The sequence below is a fragment of the Meleagris gallopavo genome, chromosome 9 (genome assembly GCF_000146605.3).
Source record: "Meleagris gallopavo isolate NT-WF06-2002-E0010 breed Aviagen turkey brand Nicholas breeding stock chromosome 9, Turkey_5.1, whole genome shotgun sequence".
In the NCBI taxonomy this organism is placed as follows: Eukaryota; Metazoa; Chordata; class Aves; order Galliformes; family Phasianidae; genus Meleagris; species Meleagris gallopavo.
The window spans coordinates 15,596,481-15,616,393 of record NC_015019.2 but is presented as its reverse complement, the minus strand read 5'-3'; the positions used below and the strand labels follow the sequence as shown (position 1 = coordinate 15,616,393).

General features: G+C 41.1%; 1 protein-coding gene across 7 annotated transcripts in view; it reads left to right on the top strand.

Moving 5' to 3' along the window:
* Positions 1-19,913, top strand: part of GRIA3 (glutamate ionotropic receptor AMPA type subunit 3) — a 238,597-nt gene that overhangs the window by 198,072 nt on the left and 20,612 nt on the right. For all 7 annotated transcript variants that reach the window (XM_019618294.2, XM_031554701.1, XM_031554700.1 and 4 more), the window contains 2 exons: positions 4,369-4,745; positions 12,022-12,220. In XM_019618294.2, the coding sequence (XP_019473839.1) occupies positions 4,369-4,745; positions 12,022-12,220 (576 nt within the window). The remainder of the gene's footprint in view (positions 1-4,368; positions 4,746-12,021; positions 12,221-19,913) is intronic.

Below are 19,913 nucleotides of genomic sequence, written 5' to 3'. Positions count from 1 at the left end.
ACAGTCAGCCATCTTTCCAGCACAGTCTCATCTCAGAAGCATTCGGCACCTCTGGAGTGCCTGGGGATTTGGCTGCCAAAGGAAACTGGGCAGTGAGCACCAGGCACAGTGTTACACTGTTTTGGTGTGAGCACAGGCTGCACAGGGAGTGCAGCCAGCACCAAGTTTCTTGGAAAGCCACGCACTAGTGAAGGAATTCTTCAGTTCTACAGGCAATAGCAACCAAAACATGTACTAGCAGAAGCCTGTCCAGTATCTCTTCCTACCTCTAGTGCATGTCTTTGAAGATAATGAAACTCGTCTTCAGGGCTGTAAGCAGATTTCCACCCCACCTCTTGGATTACAGAGGTGGAACATCTTATCATTTCTTTCTCTGCACGGAGGGATATTTCCATTTAGTATTTTTCTCCTTCCCCTTAAGAGTTTTGAGATATGCAGCCTCCTGGGGTCGGCTTTGAGCAGAGTGGGCAGCGCTCTGTGCTGCATGTCCTCCCTAAATCCGTCCTCCCACACTGGTAGGCAGAGACAGAACAAGCCTCAGAGGAATCCATGACATTTCTCTCCCAGCTTAAATGCAGTGAGGATGATGTTTGAAACGCCATTAGTCATGAGTGATTAGCAAAGCTCAGTTGTTGAGGTTCCTAACTGCCCCCCCTCCAACTCTGCACAGGGTAAGGCATGTTTGCAGTTCTGTGGTGTTATTTTTAATCTAGTTCAATTTTTATGGGTTCTGCTTATGTGCAGCCATAATAAGAAGAGAGATTCACAACCACACTGCAGTTATTAATTATCTGTGGGGGTGCTTAGAGATTTTCATAAGCTCTCCGTTTCTAATATTATATATCTAGATAAATAGGCAGTAAGTGCTCTTATTTTAACTTCTCTGATGTAACTAATAGTTGGGAACCAGGCTCAGGTGCTGCACTGTTGCTGGGCTGCTTTCAGTGCCAGAGTTGTGGATGGTTTCCTGAGATCCTATGTCTGAACCCATGCTGGTTTCCTTTGATGAAAACAATTGCTGTTGTATTCACTGAAGACCAGAGGATGTTTATTTATTGGTATTCCCAATATGTTGAAGGCCTACCAAAAATGGTGGGAAAGCAGGAAGACTAAGGTGTATTAGAAAAATAGGTATTTATCTTTCTGCTAATATTAATGTAATTTAAAATCATTTAGAAAGAAATTCATGCTTTGTGATATGAATGAGGACATGGTAGCAATCAGGCATTTAAAAACTGGTTTGTCAGTGCTAAACAGCGCATCAGCTCCATAATCCCAAAGACCCCACAGGAGCATCCTGCATGAACCCAGATGTTCGTGAAGGAGATGCAGACTTTATTGCACGCTGCATCAGCGCTTAGAAAGAACTCCACTGTGTCTCCTTCGGCAATTAATATATTACTTTGGGAGAATTCAATTTCTCTGAGTCCAGGAAAATGCTACAGCAAATAACAGCACCTATGGCTGATCCAGCCCCTGACGAGCTGTCCCATGGCTGATGGCCCTGCACAGGCTGCAGGGCTGCTCCCTCCCACTCCAGCTCCATTTCTCGAGCAGTCATTGCTAGGGGCTCTGCGGAGGTCCTCATCCACTCAGCTCACTCTAATAAGGATTAATATGTAATTACTTCATTAGTTCAATTTGAAATACAGTAGCCATGGTCAAAGTGCTTAGTCTTCCAGCCAGCAGTGGACACTGACTGCTTTTAAAACAGATGTCCTGTGCGTGTCTTATACTGACCGCAGACATTTAATGTTGAACAGCAGTTCAGTAAGCAGTAGCTAAAAGACAAATATGTGTTTGGGGAGAATTCATCAGCGAGCAAGCTGCAGAATCGAGTCCCTTCCCTACACTCTACCCATGTTCCCTGAGGTCTCTATTACTTCGGTTATTAACTCATTCATCTGCAAAGCCAGTAAACACCCAGCATCCAAAAGCAACTGGCACTTCTAGTTTCTAGATGCATGCCATGATAACATAGCTTTTTGCAGCAAGCAACCACAGATTGGGTGAGGGTTTTCTCCTCAAGGAAAGCAGTCACTCAAGGGGAAGGGCAATGTCCTGGTACGCATGAATGTCTAAAGGAGCTGAAGAGGGCTATAGCAAAGTACACCATGGGCCATGGTTTCCAAATGGCTTCCTTATATGTGTGGATGAGGCTTATTTGATTATTCCAAGCCATGAGTTTGTACACATCCCTCATAGCTGCACATGCAGGTACAGATGCTTAGGAGGCCTTCCTGAGGGGCTGGAGGAAGCCTGGAGGTTGTGTGTGTGCTCATGGGGAATGGAGGCAGGCCCAGCAGGGCTGCCATTGGCCTCAGATGTGCAGCACCCAGGGCTGCCTTGGGAACCAGGGTTGAGGCACCTGCTGGTAAGCGAAGAATTCCTTTACGAAAGGCTTCGCCATTTCTGCTTATTAAACTTCAAATTAAATTAAATGAAATGAAATTAAAACCCCCACCACAAAGAAATCTAAACAAAACAATGAAACTGAACTTAGTAGATCGGGAAATCAGATCTTGGTGAAAGTCGAGTGTATCAAAATCAGATTTACATAAAGCTATTTTAAATTATGACACAGATTTTAATCACTTCTTATTAACATTTACAATTAATTCATATTCAGACTTCTACTTAATTAGGATTTATTTTTCTGTCAGAAAGACATACACACTCACTAGTTGGAAACAAAAGTCTGATTTAAAAAGGTGCACAGTGATTTAGTTACTGGTAAGTTAAGCTTTCCCTAAGAACCACTTTTTCCTTCTGAAATTCTTAATTATCAACAAAAGGCCATCTTTAAGAGAATCAACATCATGAACAGTTACAGAATTGTTAAAAGTGGGCAGAAGATTACGAATAATGTATGTGGACTCTTGCAGTAAAGCTTCTTCTTAAAAGGCAGAAGAACTTTTTTTTTTTTAAACATTCTAGTCTCCTTAAATGTAATTTCTGACACCTGCTTGAGTACTTTGCCAAATCAAGGCTAGGTTGTCTAAACAGCGTGACTTGAATCTAGTATAAAAACACAGACACAATTATATATATATATTGAAATTCCATTATGGAATACTATTTTTAATCAAGTAACCAAGTAATTTTTATTGATTGATTGATTGATTGATTTTCACTTCACATTCTTACCTTCCCTTGGAATTCAGGAAAAACATAAGGACTGAAATGAAAGGGTGTTGGTTCCAGACATTATCTCATTGCAAATTGCCCTGGTGAATGACAGTGCAATGAGACGAGATTGTGCTTCCGTATGATCCATCCTCAGAACAATGTCTATACTGCAGATCTGTAGAGTTGAGATTCTGTGTAACAGAATGACATTACACTTTTCCTTTTTCCCCAGATGATCTAGGCTATTTACTTCTCAGAGATTCACAGATCTGTATTACTGCTCTTAGTGACCACAGAAGGCTGCCTGGTTCTTATTACCCCACTGTCCTTCCATCATCTTTTCTTTATTGTAATGGAGTTTCAGAGGAATATATAAATTACAGTGCCCAAATCCAGCTGAAATTCCATGACTAATTACTTATCTTAGGTTTATCTGGAATAATCAGTAAGGCAACAAAACTTGCTGGTAGAATGAGAAAGAAAGCATCCAAATATAACAAACACATAATTTGTCCAGAGTCCTGAGAACAAATGGACAGATACAGGCTGTTACTAGAAAATGACACAGAAGTCAAAATGACATACCATGTTGCCGTGTCTACCAGATATACAGGGACACACTTGTGCAAGAAAGAAAGGATGTGTTCTCATACTTACCCAAGAACTATTTTTAACTCCTCTTCCTGGAATTAAAAATTTATTAATGTCAAACAACTTTTCCTAAATAAAAAGATTAAAAAGCCATTAAACAATCCACATAAATTTGAAATCCTTAACACAATAGTTTCTTTTTGTTTTTTTTTTTCCCCTATGAGTTAAATATGTTTTTATGTGTTAAATACTGTTCATGACTGAACCGGACTACAGATTACATTTTATATGTGGAATATAGACCCTATACATTATCCTGAAAAGTACAACTTCAATTGCAGTTTCATTGTCCAATTGAAATAGAGTTTATTCATCCATTTTAAATGAACAGAAACATAAATACACATTGGTACTGATCTCCTTCTCTTGAGGCCCTTGCACAGATTTGATTGTAATTTTTCTTGTTAATAATTTTCTGTCGATATCACATATTCCTTAATCAAATTCAGTGATTGCCAAATAGGTTGAAAAGAAAATGCTTCCTACTCAGTTTTGTAATTCATCATCTGCTTCATTAACCTGAGATTCTAGATTGTGATTATGTTGCAACTGTTTTGTAGCTAACTTGGCCTTGTTTTCCCTTTTCAGAGAGCAGATATAGCTGTTGCCCCCCTCACCATAACATTGGTGCGAGAAGAAGTCATAGACTTTTCCAAGCCTTTTATGAGCCTGGGAATCTCCATCATGATCAAGAAGCCTCAGAAATCTAAACCGGGTGTATTCTCTTTCCTGGATCCTTTGGCTTATGAAATTTGGATGTGTATAGTCTTTGCTTACATTGGCGTCAGCGTAGTTCTTTTCCTAGTCAGCAGATTCAGCCCTTATGAATGGCACTTGGAAGACGGCAGTGAAGAACCACGTGACCCTCAGAATCCTCCTGATCCTCCCAATGAGTTTGGAATATTTAACAGCCTTTGGTTTTCCCTGGGTGCCTTTATGCAGCAAGGATGCGATATTTCTCCAAGGTTTGTTTCATATCACTCCATCACCTTTTTGCATTTTATGGTCATTTTCTGATGCCATGGTGCATATATGTTCCATTTTCAAATTTATTATTAATTCTAAATTTTTTGTTCTGACATTTCATTCAGTGCTGAGCATCATCATCAAGTCACTGTGTTTGCTAAGTCACCTCCAGAGTGAGTGGCATTGCCTTATAATGCTGTTTATGCATTTCTGCCAAACTTATATACACCATGTTAAGGCTGTAAAATGCATAGGGTTTTCTGTTTTCAGCAATGCTTGGAGGGCTACCGTGTTTTTGCTGCATATCTCATTTTACGGTCATCTCCTTGATGCATAAAACATATTATGCTTTGCAAAATAAGAATTATTTTTTGAAAAGTCACATGCAACAGCACTTTAAAACACCTCCACTGTCATGGCTTCTGCTAGATTTTTTTTTTTTTTTGGCTTTCTTTTTTACCTAATTTCTCTAATTTTGTTCTTCTTGACCCATCCTTTCATTTACTACTAATTTGCTTACAACCATGTTTCATATAGACAGATCTGCATGTGCACCTGTCTGTCAGCTATTACATGCTGTCCTGTATGTGTCATCATTTAAATCTAATCCATCATCCCTATGCTCATAGTCAGTATGGTCCAATAAGCATTGCCAGTTTCCATACTTTTTTTTATTCATGAAGACAGTCTTTCTGAGTAAGGCTTTGGTAAAGTATGTTTGATATTAGCTCCAGTTTAACAGAGAGTGCTGCTAACTATTGTGGAATTGTATTTCTTCTTCAAAAAAGCACTTTGAAAACCAACAGAGAATAGTGAAGTTCTTTCTAATTGAACAATACAAACCTCAAATGTATTTTGAATAGTATATATGTTACACTTCTACACACACACTGCTAAAATACTTTGATGACATGCCTTTGATAAGCAGTCAAATTACCTACACGTAGTTTCTTAGTGATGGAACATTAATTCTGTTTTGTATGAAAATAATTTTAAATCCAGTTTACAGCTATTTTAATTATTAAAATGCCTGTGTGGTACGAACAGGATGCAGGATAACAGGATAAACAGGATAAAAAAGTTGCTAGTCAAATCAAGATATTTTGACTGAATTTTGTCTTCAAAATGCACATTGGTAGCTTCCACATTTGTGCTCAGAAGTTATCAAGCTTTCCTAAGCGAATTAGTGGAAGACCTCTTGAATGGTCTCACTGCAGCAAGTGACAAAATCTCATGGAAAGAAGTTTCACGGAGAGTACCAGATTTTCAGTTAGAATGTAAAAATGATTCTTCAAGGTCACAGTTATTGCACATTTAGATCTCCTAATTGCAGCAAAATCCAGAATTTTCAGAGATACTGGCATGTGCCTGTCAGTATTTGATGCAAGTCGTTCATGTGTTTTAAAAGCTTTGATAGCAGCAGTTAGATTCCACATGCAGTTGACAGATATATCCTATATAAGGCACGCACGTGGCTTTTTTGCCTGGACAGAACCCTGCACTATTTATTGTTCACAGCTCCCAGTGTTCCAGTGTGCTGCCTTGCTGTAGCTGTCAGCCTTCTCCTTGTGTTTATACACTGTGTTTCTGCCTTATTCCCAAATTCTGTAATGAAACTTTGCCTTTCTTTCTGCAGCTAAATGTGATGAGTAGTGCTAGCATTTAAATTGCTGTTGACCATGTGTGTGCCCAATATGAAAGACCGGGAAATAAGCACTGGGACATCACATGGAAAGCTGCAGGCATTGCACTGTTTCCACTAGGTCTGTTTATTGACAGCAAATTGAAGTCCATAGGATTTTTGTTAAGCTCTCATGTGATCTTTGACATGTTCGGCCATTTACTTTATATAACAAGTGGAACAAACTCTGTTTTTTTCAATACTAACATGATAAATGCCTTGGAAATACCTACCAGAAAAAGAGTTAGCAGTAAACCTGTTTATTTTATCTGTCCATCAGAAGCTCTTAACTCAGTAACAGTAGGTGGTCCTCATTAGAAGACATTGTCTGGCTATTTTGTTATCTTTCATGATAACGAGTTCCAGGCAATTATGTGCATTACTGGAAAAAAAAAAAAAAAAAGGGAGATTGAATACCTTGGTTTCAATTCCAGAAACACCATTCCTTTGACTGATAAGTTGATTTAGGTTTATTTAATGTCATCTTTCTTCTCCGTCTAAGAAACTATTCCCAACTATTCCATTCTGAATCCAGATCTTTGTGAGGTTATACCATTCACAGTACATTGACTATATGAATGTTTCATACTACTTTACTGCCATTAAAAGGGGCTTCATTCTTCCATTGTGAGTTTTGTCTGAATAAATTTCTTATTCGAGAGCATACAGCACTTGTAGAGAGATGCCGACAAGCAGTCTGGAGAGATCACTTTTGTACTTGCTGATAAAGGCTCTTTCAGCTGCCTTTGTGCGGAACAGCTGTGACATCTAATGACTAGTTAGATCTGTCCTCGGTGAGTATGCTGTGTGGATATTCCAGAGGATATATCCCTGTACTCTCCTCTCTGTATTTAATAGGAGTCATCTCAGCTGAGTCAGAAGGCAGCCAAAGGATGGTGGTTAGCTCATCCCACGATGGAACCAGCATTTGTTCCAGTGCTTTTGTTCTGCTATCAAAGGCTGCTGTGTTTTCTGCTTAGTGAGCTAAAGTATTGAAAATTCACTTTTGATGGCTCAAAAGCAGATTATTAAATTTGCTTTAATGTAAAATGTGTACAGCAAATGGAATCAAGAGAAAGCAGTAGAATTTGTAACACTGTTCGGAGCAAAAGTATCTTTGAAATCTCTATGAGACCATATATTTTCATTTTGCTCTTTATTCACTCAGAACAAAGAGGCTAGATTAATTAATTGCTGATAGGAAAAGACAGGGGGTTTCATTAAAAATTATCGCAAGAAGTTGGTCATTTAAGAGGGTTTATTTCTAGATCCCTATTTTTGTCGCAGAGACTCCTATTAAAGACCATGGGAATGACTTAGTGGGAGTTTTGGAACGACAACAAGAGCTGGGTAACTAGGTGCTTCTGAAACTCCCCCTGCCAGTTCCTGTGATGAGAGAATAGAGCATCTCAAGGCAGAGCTTTAGATGCTGGTATTTACTGTGTTCTGTCTCAGGCGGGTGCCTCCTGGCCAAGTGGGGCCAGCAGTTTAGGCAGGGTGCTTGCCGGGCTGCTGAGCAAAGCACTGAGTTCCTAGCATACAGAGCACTGTGTGCTCAGAATGAAAAGGGGGTCTCAGACAGCAGATTTTGCACTGAGGCTGGTCAGAGCTTTTTGTCAATATAACACCCATCTTATATCGATCATAAGAGCCCTATTAAAAATTAAGTAGTGTGAAAAGCTTTTTTCTGTTTGTTATAGGAAATCAAGGATGTTTTCTGGCCAGGAATAGAAACAGAATTCAAGCTATATTGATAAATAAATGAGATTCTGTTTGAATGTATTTTTCTCTTGGAAACTGAATGTGAATTTGAATATTTGTTTTCTTTCTTTTCTTGTAACTAATCTGCTCTCATTTGACTCCATGCTTCCTTTTAAATTTCCTCTCAAGGTATGCACTCTTCCTGTTTACTTCCATCTGACCTTGTTTTGGTAATTGTGTCATAATTCTGTTATATCAAGGCTTTCTTACTTCTCTCATTTGTTAACAGTCTAATTCACTTTAAAATGATGTCGTGCAATGTATTGATTTATTGAAGTAATTTGGAAAATGGCACGTTGGGATAAAACATTAGTTGCTTGTTTTTAAATTACAACACTGCACACTTGGACCGGTATGCCTTCATCACAAAAAGTGGTGCTGGTATTAAAAGCTGCGATTGATTTTTCTGTAATTGTTATCTGAGTAACGGAAAAACATTTCTATGGTTCACAGTACAAAACAAACAAGTATTCTCTTATTGCCAGCCTGGTGGTTATGTACTAACCCTTTTTCTCCCTCATCCCTCCACACCAGCCCCTGCAGTGGGTATAAGGAGTCTTCATATCAGCAGATGGACTGGGGGGAACGGGGGTGCTTTCGGAAAAGGAGGCTGCCAGGCCATGTTCAACTGTGCTCTTGTTCTTTGAGTCTTTGTCTGTCTGTCTGTCTTTCCTTCGGAGTCAGATTTGTAGTTTGTTTTGTTTTCCTTTTGCTGCATCCTGTGCTTGACACCAATTACAGCAACGGTCACCCAAGGCGCTTGTTAGCAGCAACTGTTCTATCTTCCTTTCTGTGCTCATTGGAAGTTCTGTGGGAGAAAGAGCTCTGCAATGACATCCAGTTTTCTTTCAAGTGACGTCAACTCTTCTGAGAACTGCTCTGGTCCTCACCTAGCAAGACCACTCTCTTGCATGTAGGACCTTGAGGAACTATCTTTTTCAAGGTACCCAGCCATGCCCTCCTGCCCTGCCTCTCAGTTGTTCTCTGTATTTTGTCCTGTATCTGTCTGCTTGCTTTATGCAGGTTGCAACATCTTGGGGGCAAGATATTTTTACCTTCATCTATGTTATAATGCACTGTATGAACATGCAGCTCTACACAGACATTTTGTTGTTACAGCAGTGTGGGGCTGCGGGTACAGTGGTTTGGAAAATGCTTCCCTTCCTGCACATCTTCACCCCAGCAATGCATCTGTGCTTCAAGCAGAAGGGGCGGTTCCTGATGCAAGTATGACATTTCCTAAGGGAAACCACAGGGAGGATGCATACATGCTTTTTTTTTTAACTGATAGTTCCGTTAAATTTGTCTAAATACCCTGTCAAGTCTTTTCTTCATCTTCCTCTTTCAAGACCAAAAAAAAAAAGCAAAAGGGCCACGGGAACCTGGAGATGCCAGATAAACCTGGTCTTGCTGTGTGTAAGTGGATGCTTCATCTCCTTAGTCTGGCTCTGAAACTGCCAACGTGCTGCAAGGAGGAAAAATTCAAGTCTTTTTCATCTTGAACCTGGAAATTACGTAGTGAAAGAGTGAGCAAAAGAGGGATAAATTTTACCTGGTAGAGCCATCTGAAAGCAATATACTGCGTTCTAGTTAGGCGTCTCAGGCCCTCCATGCTCGTGGGAGACAGATGGGCACCTTCAGATCTATCCCACACTATAGCAAGTGAGATAAATCTCATTCCAAGGGTGTCTGTCTTCTCTCTGTCTCTGTCTTGGCTTCAAAGGAAGCCTTACTCAATGAGATCAGCAGGCACTGCTGTGTGGATGGCTCAAATTAAGTTTTAGCTTATATGAGAGTTTGGTTTGTTGTGTGGGGTATCCAGTTTTATGAAACAGCCAAAGCAAGCCCCTAGCTGGCCAGAAAGGGCCTTTACCATCTCTAAAATCACAGAAGATTGCTCTCTTGATACATTCCATGAATGTATACTGAGGTAGAGAGATTCTTTATCTTACTGCATTATTCTGGATTTGTATTTCTGGAATTTCCCTTTGCAATCATTCAGTAGCCTTGTGTTAGTTAGCACTGCTGCAGCATGGCCCCAGCTTGGAACCTGAAAGCCTTTCATCCTCCCAGGAGCCCTTGGACAGACCGGGAAACCTCCTGTGCTTGGCAGAGATCCATCAGGCATGGTCCTGCCCTGAGGAACTGCATGCAGGCTGGAGCAGCAGCCATTTCTCACAGTGTTCTCACCTCACAAGTCATTGATCCTGATGGACAAAGGGGTGATGCTTCACTCCTTAGGCTTCCTTAAGCCTTGTGACCTCCTGAACCCTGCACGTTGGTACGGACCTGCCATGGGCTAGCAAGCAGAGCAGGCTGTAACCCACAGGTCCAGCCCAAAGCTGCCCTTCCAGGAGGAACTGCTGTTCAGTTCCTGGGAAGAAGGGAGTGGAGAACCACTTTCTTTTGCCTCGTAGTTTGTTTCTCCACGTTCCTCTAACCTATTCCAGACTGCTCTCTCTGTTTTTATTGTGTTGGAAATATTTTCTTTGGTGTGTTCTTTTAATGTTGGATGGATTTTTTCTTTTTTTTTTTTTTCTTTTTTTTCCTTTATTTCTTATTAATTTAATGGGATTTTTTCATGGTTCAGGCAATGTCAGGCTCTGGCCAAGACTAGGCAGTTTACCAGCTCACCTCCCTCAAGTGGGCAGGTTGGGGCCAAGCACCAGACTTTTTCTTTTTTTCCTGTCTCCATCTGTTGGTAGGACAACTTGTACCCACTGTCTGGGGGTGGCACTGAGGGGCTGGAAGGAAACAAACAAACAGGTAAGAGTTTTCTTGTTTTCTATTTCTTCCCTTCACAATAATTGAGAACTGCAGCACACAGGTTCTGTGGATTTGATATATTTGGGATTGAATCTTCTGTCTTTGGTATCAGTAAAGAATAAAAGGGAAACATAAGAAATAGCTTTGTCAGCTCCTGAAACATTTCCTGGTCAATGTGTTGTGTTTGAAGAATGTACATAGCAATGAATTCCCACTGTGTTCACTACAAAGATCTTTTGAGGTTGATGCTCAATTGCTTTACACAGTCTAGATCTCCTGACCAGTATGCATTTTGTAATTGTATATTAATACATACGGGTTTTTTAAGTCTTTATGTTATTTTTATTAAAAAAAAAAAACACAAAAGCCCACAAACATTATTTTTCTACTTCCTCCTACATTGCTCTGCTAGTTATGGAGCTGAAACTTGTCTTGAAACAGTGGATTTTAGGCGTGCAAATGTTAATTAACATAAAACAAACCAGCTTATTTCCTCATTTAAATATTTAGATTCAGTCTTTAATTCCTGCTAGAATATGATGAGAAAATGATACTGGATCACTTGTATTTTATTCATTTGGATGCTTACTCACGTCTTCTTGCAGTTCACTGCATTTTACACTTTAAGAGTCAATACAGTAAAAGGTATTTTCTTCCTCAAAGCTGGTCAGTATCCAAAGAGCCAGCAATGCTGTGGTGTCACAGCAGGTGAATCCAGCCAGAGGGAAAGGCTGGCCTAGCAGAGAAGATGAAAGTCTTCTGGCTGAGGAAGTCAGGAGGGCTTACTCCTCCCCAGTTCTCCAGATGGAGTGGGCTCAGAGGAACCAGTTTCTTTGTCCTTGTTTTCAGTAACAGGCTGAGGAGTGTGTAGCTAGGTAAGAGCAGGTACATGCCTATGTCTCTCCCAAGGAAGGCTTCGGGAGCTAGCTGTCAGCACATCTCTTCACAGATGCCCGGAGGATCAGGACTACAGGATTGTGCATGTGAATTTCTGTTCTACACCAAAAACAAATGAATAAATCAAGGGATGTATCTGAAGAAATTTGATGATGTGTGTTTTTCCATAGATCTCTCTCAGGGCGAATTGTTGGAGGAGTCTGGTGGTTCTTCACTCTCATCATTATCTCTTCCTACACTGCTAATCTTGCTGCCTTCCTTACGGTGGAAAGGATGGTGTCTCCCATAGAGAGCGCAGAGGATCTGGCTAAACAAACCGAGATAGCCTATGGCACTTTGGATTCAGGCTCAACCAAAGAATTCTTTAGAGTAAGTTGCATGCTTTAAAGCAATTCTCTTATATCTCCATTAGAGATTTTCTAAACTGTAATTCCCCATACACGGGGGCCTGGTATTCAGTCATTTGTTTCTCCCTGTCTGTAACAGCTGTTCTGATGAAGGCTGCTTTGTGCAATCAGGGTATGCCTGAGTGCAATATCAAAAGTCATTTTATCAAAAACTGGTAGTTTTGCTCAACCTGAAACATCTCAAGATGGAAAACCTGAGCTCTGCTTTTGCGGAAAACCAGATTTTAACACCAGTTTCTGAGCCTCAATGTGATGAGCAATAGATAGTTTGCACAATATTTAGCAAAGAAAACTTGGAGAAGTGAACGTCTTGACCTACTTGTTCTGTTTGCCCAGCTGGCAGCCGTTAATGGCATCCAGCAGTGGTGTTTACTTGCCAGAATGAGCAGGGGGTGGAAGCTCGTGTTGCCATTTCTGTGTGCACTGATGGCTGCAGTTGCTGTGGCTGCCTCTTCATTGCTCACGTGTGTGACTGGGGCTGCATCAGCCAGGATAGAGGGAAACTTTTGTATCCCAGCACACAATCATGTGTTCACGTGGTTCACAGAAATGCTGCATTTGCAGTATTTGGGAAGGGAAGAGGGCAGGGAAAGATGTACATTTATTTAAGATCATCCTTTCTTTTTTCACTTGCCAAACCACAAGCTGAACTGCAGAGGGGGGTCATTAAAATGTCTAAATATGACCTCAGACTGCCTTTTTTTTTTTTTCTTTTTCCCCCTGTATCAGAAAATGTTATGACCTGAAAAGCTCTTTATTTCTGGCCTTTCCAAGGGTGAATGAAATACTCAGCCCTTGCAGGAAGCTCCTGGCTCTCTCTCAGCAGTGCCAATCAAATGCCATTCAGGGCAACAATTCTTTGTATAGAAAAGTGGTCAGTGCTGCAGGATTAATTACTACCTATCACACATACTGGTCAGGTGCAAGTGTGAGGGAAAAGGGAGAAATAAAACCTTGCTGCTGTAGACTAGTTAAATACTGATGGCCCCTTGAATTTACTTAAGATTTTGAAAATTTAGGCTTCATGCTCAAAAGACAATCGCAAGTAGAAGCTGAGATGTTGTAAGATGAATATCTCTATCATGGATAAAAGACTGCACACACACATGCATGGGTGTATAAATCTGATGCAAAAAGCTAGCAGTGAATACAAAGCTATTTTATGAAGTTTTTGTACTCTGCCTTAGATGTAATGTCTCTATATAAAGATGAGTACTTGCTAGTTTTTACTTAGCAGTGGTGGGGGATGTATTAACAACAGCTTCTCTTTGTATTAAAATCCTACATGATTAACACTGATCTTCCTAAATGTGAAATCAGTGTGTAAAATTTTGTATTCTGTTTAATTATCAGACTGAGGTGCTATTATCTGTGTGGCAAAAATGAGCTGAGTGGATCTGTCACAAAAGGTGGCACAACTTTACTGGAAATACTGGTGCTATTCACAGCCACTGTAGTGTTCTTAGGGGAAAAAACCCCTTCCTTTGAGTATCTCTTTACTGTTAATTCTAAAAGAGTTACTGTATGGAGATCTTTCTTCATTTAGTTATTAGTTTGACATAACATGGCAGTCCCTTCTCACTGTGCAATCAAAGTAATGAGTGTTTCTTGTGAAAATCTACAAAGTCTAGTGAATGTATGAATGCTTTGTCGTGCTGTTAACAGTCTCAGGCTGAGCCATGACTCTGCTGGTGCTTGAAGAAAACAGGCCTCTGAGGGAGGATAATCTGTCAGGAGTCAGTGGCTCCACTGGGTGCAGGGCAATGGGATGGGAAGGCAGGGAGATGATCTGCAGTGCCGATGGAGTGGGATGTGATGCCACTCAGTGGGATCCAGGTGGGCCTGAATGGGCCCTGAGAGGTGCTTGTCTCTTCTTGGTATTCTCAAGGCACGCAACATAATTTTCGCTGAATTATCTTTTTGCAGAGTAATTAATTTGAATAGAGCCATGCGGTCACAAAACTGTCATAACTAGAGTCTTCTTCAGCTGATGTGAGAAGGACAAAAAAATTGCTTTGTGTATGTTCACATAAATACTTCACCTTTATCAGCTACCTAATAAGGTGGCAATGATAGCTGAAACTTGAAATAGCTCTTAGAGCATGTGGGTTTCTGAACATCTGCTGCCTAGAGGCTGCCCTTCTCCCAGTAAGCTTTTCTCTCACCACTGCTGGAGCATCAGTACGAGTGACAGTTTGAGCCCCAAAGAGCCATGGGTTCTCCTGGATTTGGTGTAATGCTTATTTTCCTTCAGAGGTGTCCCTAACCACAGCAGGGGTTGGATGATCTTTAAGGTTCCTTCCAACCCAAACTATTCTGTGAATCTAAGATCCCATAAAGAGGCTTCTATGGCTTTCTCTCTTCACAGAGTCATGAAGCTAAGATATTTCTCAAAGATACCAATCATATATTGATCTTAATGGCTGCTGCTGACCAGTGAAAGGTGCCAGTTGGCCACAGCAAGAAAAAATCTGTAGCTTACAGCCAGATATAACATTGCTGTTTCAAGCATGCACGATGAATGCTGTTGGCATGACATTACTCTCTCAGTTAAAACAATCAAGCATATTTTTGGTAACATTTTCACAGCAGTCACTGTTCACTCTCCTCAGTCATTGCTGACTCTCTGTATCAGGATATTTGTCCTTGCAGTCTATCTAAGAACCAAATGAGCCTTCCTATATTTTTATGGTTGTTTCTTGATTCTGCTCAGAAACATTTTATGTTTTGCACTGATTAGTTTATAAAGGCAGTTAAACGGCAATCAATAGATTACATCAATTCCATTTTGGCTTTCAAAGGGCATTCATCCATGCTGGAGAGGAGAAAAACCTCTCTTTAAACATTTATTCACATACAGTCTCACATTAAGGGCTCCAAAATGCCTCTTTTTCCTTCCTGCAAACCAGTAAAGGACAATACTAGAAAATAGTAACAGACAGTGATGTTGCAACTTCTAAGGGTATATCTGATAGAATTAACATCTTCTAATACATTCAATTAAAACTTCAGCATATCTGGGCAGCTCATCCAATCAGTATAACATCATTTAATCCAAATACAGCACTCAGTCTAAGTCTAATGCCACAGTCGAATAGGTTTTGGACCTCCAATGTGCGTACATTCTAAAGGTGTGACCTTTACAACCAATTAGAATTCTTACGTAAGCTTGGCTGTATTTAAACTACTGAAGAAATGAGTGAACATGTTTCTAGACATTTGGAAATAGGAACTGATCATCAGTTTATTGTGGTTTCTTCTAATTGATAGCAGATACCTGTATTAAGAGGCTTTTGAGAGACTTCTCCGTGATTCATTATAAAGCATGTGCTTGGTCATTCAACAAAGGCAGCTGACCAGCTAGTTTGCTTTACTGGATACCTGACATTTCTGAAAGTGTCCTTGAGGTTTATCTAACGTGACAAGACTTCAAAGGATGAAATATTGAGATAGGTAGTATTTTGCAAGATCTTGCATTACGTCTTTCTCCTTTTTGTGGGAAATTGAAGGCAACTCATATCATACCATTAATCACTCTTAACTAAAATTAGAGAAGAAAGGAGGCCTCAAAGTATTCCTCTTTTATTTTAGAACTCTCTATTTTCCTCGACAGTGATTTCAAGGTTGTCTGTGACAAAACAACTCTGTTGCCCGACAGCTCCCCAGTGCCTCAGCTGAAATGACTTGCTGCTCTCAAGTCAGTTCCTAATTTTTTCCCCTGGCAATGGCATCAATTATCAGGGCTGTTCGGAGCTCCAGCAGAAAGGCCAGAGATCCTTCGGATATGATGGTTCCTGCTGTTACAGCTGCTTACTCCTACCTGGCACTGATGTTCATTAGTATGGGATAGAGACTGACACCGGCATTGCTCCTGCTGTCGATAAAGACAAGACTTCAGACTCAGTGCCTGGAGAATTCAAACAGGCTGACAGCCTTCAAACACAGCTTGGATATTTCAGATAATATTTTTAGATTTTTTTATTATTATTATTATTATTTGCAATATTTTATGAAATTCACAGCTGAAGTTAAACTATCCATTACTTCAGGACATCCAGGAGCAACAGTTGACTTGAGGACATCAAAAAGTTTATATAAGCTTTCCTTATGCCTCCTGTGGGAATGCTTCATTTCTCATTGCATTTGGATAACCTCAGTAGTATTTTTCTCTAAATTGATGTTGTGCTAGAAAGCAGTACTGTTCTTTTACTCTTTGCAGGAGCACTCAGTGCTTGAAGTTCATTTTCAGCAGTTTTCTCTGAAAGTGATTCTTTCCAATTCAGGCTCAGATCTCAGACCTTTCTGGACTTCACACATACGTAAAAATATGATACCACGTATTTTTAAGACATCGAATGACATATTGAGGGTGGCCCTATGGTGGTCCTCATTCTTTCACTCCCTGGTTACTTCTGGGAAAAGTAATGACACCTGTATGTTCTGAAGCACTAGTGTATTGCACACCAGTTAAGGTAAAGAGCTCATTGCTTTCCTCTGATAAATCTGTGGGAAGACAAGAAGTAAGGGAAATAAATGCTATCAGCAAGTAGTTAAGAAGAAGACTTGAATTACAAACCAATAGCTGCTGTGTGATTCTTATGCATTCTCTGCAATCAAATGATATTGAGACCATCATTAGAGCCTGTTAAAACCACCATTGTGAACTCTGTACCTGCAGTGCAAAGGGTTTCATCTGTAGTTAAACTCCTTGATTTTTAATTTAAAATTGTGTTTTGCTAGAGAAGATGAAGGACTTGTTTCCAGCACAGCATTCATACAAATGTTTTTCTTTTGCCTTCGGGTAAAACTATGATTAGCAGTTTTAAGCCTTCAGTGTTCTTGGCATCGAGCAAAACAACGCGGTGATCATAACAAATGCCTGACAAAAATATTGAAGTGTGGTTGTGTTTATGGACTTTAAAGAACAGAACATCACAGAAAAGTGATAGCTTCAAAGATGAGCTGTGAAGATCTTTGATACATAACGTGGCAGCAATTAATCAGAAAAAATACTGTGTTTTAACTACTTCTCAAAACAGAAATATGAAAAGCTTATTCACCCATATATTCTCTCTCCCTTCCCTATTTGACGTAGGTGAGTGTGCACAGATGCTGAGAGACGCTTGCACGTCTGCAGAGATCACCAGCTCTCCATTGCACAGTGATGCACAGTCTGCTTGTAGGTTTTTTTCTCTTAATTTGTTGGGTCTCCCTTCTGCCGCATGGCTTACAGGCAGTTTTAAGGATTGCAGGAAATCAAATGTGACATAATTACACAAGAAATGGGTTCCCATGAAGTGATCTAATGTCTTTAAGTCTATGGATTGAAAGGGAAAATGTATCCTTATGGGAAGTAAAATTAGCAGCTCATCCATCACCTACTCCTTGGCAAGGAAGTGCTTGTATGGAAGTGGGGCTGAGGTGCCTGAACCATTTCACTGACTTCAGCAGACAAGCCAGGATTCAGCGGAGCTCTCAACAAACACTTAATAACAAATATTTGAATAAATCTCTCCTTATCTTCAGTAACAGATGGCATTTGCCTACCAGGTCTACTTGTGCTCATTGTTGAGTCTTTCCAGCTTGTGTGCATTTCTGTACCACTCAAAAATGAGTTTCTCTAAGTCCAGGGTTGCAGAGTGCATTGTGCAGAGGAGCTGTGACCTGGAGCACGGCAGCAGGCATGGAGCATGGCCCTGGTGAGGCTCTGAATGCAGCCAGCAGCGGGTTAACTCACAGCCATGCCTGCACCAAAGGAGCAAGCAGAGAGCGCCTGGGGGAAAATCACTTGCTGTTTGAACGTTCTGCTTCTTGGAGAACAGCTATATGGTAATGCTAATGACATTGCTCCAGACACTGAGAACCCAGGATTTTCAAGTCTCTCCTACTTTATGTAATGTGACTGTGTCACATTAATATGTGCTTGTTGGGGATTCATTTAAAATACATGGGTGCTGATAAATTACTCACAGCGCTGCTGCCGTTGCTTTTGCGTAATTAGAATATACATCGAGGTTTAGAAACTCTAATGATGTGAATATGAAACATCTCCTCTTACAGTCCGCTGGGGTTTCTCCATCATTGCCTGTATGTTGGCCCATTCTGACTGAAGCTGAAAACTCATTAGGCCTGACAGCACTCGGATACTGTGCTAGAAACGCTGCTGTTAATTTATTGAGGGCTGAACCCAGAGCAGGGCTGGGCTGCTCGGTTGCACAGACGAGAGGAGCCTGCTCCATGCACTGCGTCTGGAAGGATGCTCCTCTGCCTGATGTCATTCTGCCCTCTGTGTGTGTTGCCTCCTGCTCCCCAGGCAGTCAGACAGACAGACAGACGGCCATGCTGGTGCTGCCCAGCCTCACTCTCTGCCTGCTCACTGGGCATGGCTCTGCCCATGAATTACAGCAGGATTTACAAAGACAGCTTGTCTACTGGAGAAGACTTTCATTTTAATTTTCCAATCAGTATTGCGACATGGAGGAATGGATGGCAGCAGTAAAGTGAGGAGATGAATCTAGGCGTAGTCTGTGGCTCAATATTGTGCCAGGAAAGGATGTTTTAAATCTTGATTTACATTCTGCTCCCCAGACTGACGTGTCAGCAAAGCCTCATTACGGCCAGAACAGCAATTTGCTCATCTGTATGGCTGAGCAGTGCTCACCTGAAGCAGCTGCAGCACGCGATCTGCTCACTGCCACAGCCAGGAACCCCCCTGCCCGCTCCCTGCCAGCTCCCCCTGCTCAGTGTGGGTCAGAGCCTGCTGACAGCTCACAGCCCTCTACCCTGTCAGGCCCTGACAGAGGCTGGCTGAACCTTCCCTTAATGAATGAATCCTAGAAGGAAATGGGAAACGAGGGCCTGGAAGTCCTTTGAGCTTCATTCATCTCAATTGGGAAAGGAGAATTAGATTTCTAAGCAGAAGTTATACCTTCATTAATTTTGGTAGCAAACCAGCATGACAATGTCTCTCATTCCAAAACCCATTCCTTTGTACTTAGATGCATACATGCATCTAATTCTTGCGAATATACAGACCAGTTGACAGTCTTTGGCCTTGCTTATTGGCAGCACCCCACTGTTCATACTCTGTGGACAGGATTTGGCAGTTTAGGGGCTGGGCTTGCTGAAAGTGAAGCGCCCTGTTCTTGCTCACAGCATCTGACCTACTTTCTTCTGCCCAGAATGTAATAAAAACAAGAGGCTCTTGTAATGATGGGATTGATTTTTCTGTCCATATAGGTAAGTAAATTGCTGGCATCACAAGTTATCTGTGGCTAAAAGCTGTGACATTGATCTGTTAGGCTGTGCCCTATGACCTTCAGTAAGTGACATCCCTGCCTTCCCGTATGCAGCTGGAAAGGGAACTAATGTCCCTTAGGCCTTCTCTGAGACCTATTTTTTCCTTCTTAGTGAAAAGCTTTGAAATCTCAGGCAGAGGCACCTCAGTAACAAGGTTTGTCATGTTTGTATTCCTGATGTGGCAGCGCGAGGCCAGCCTCCATGTGCTCCAGAGCTGCCCTGTGGCCAAGGGCACCAACCACTGCTGTGCTCCCTCCCCAGGCAGCTGTGGTTGCTCTGTGTCACGTTTGTGGGGAGCAGAAAGCGCTCATCTCTACTTGTCCTAAAGCCCAAGGCAGGAGTAGCCATGCTTTGTC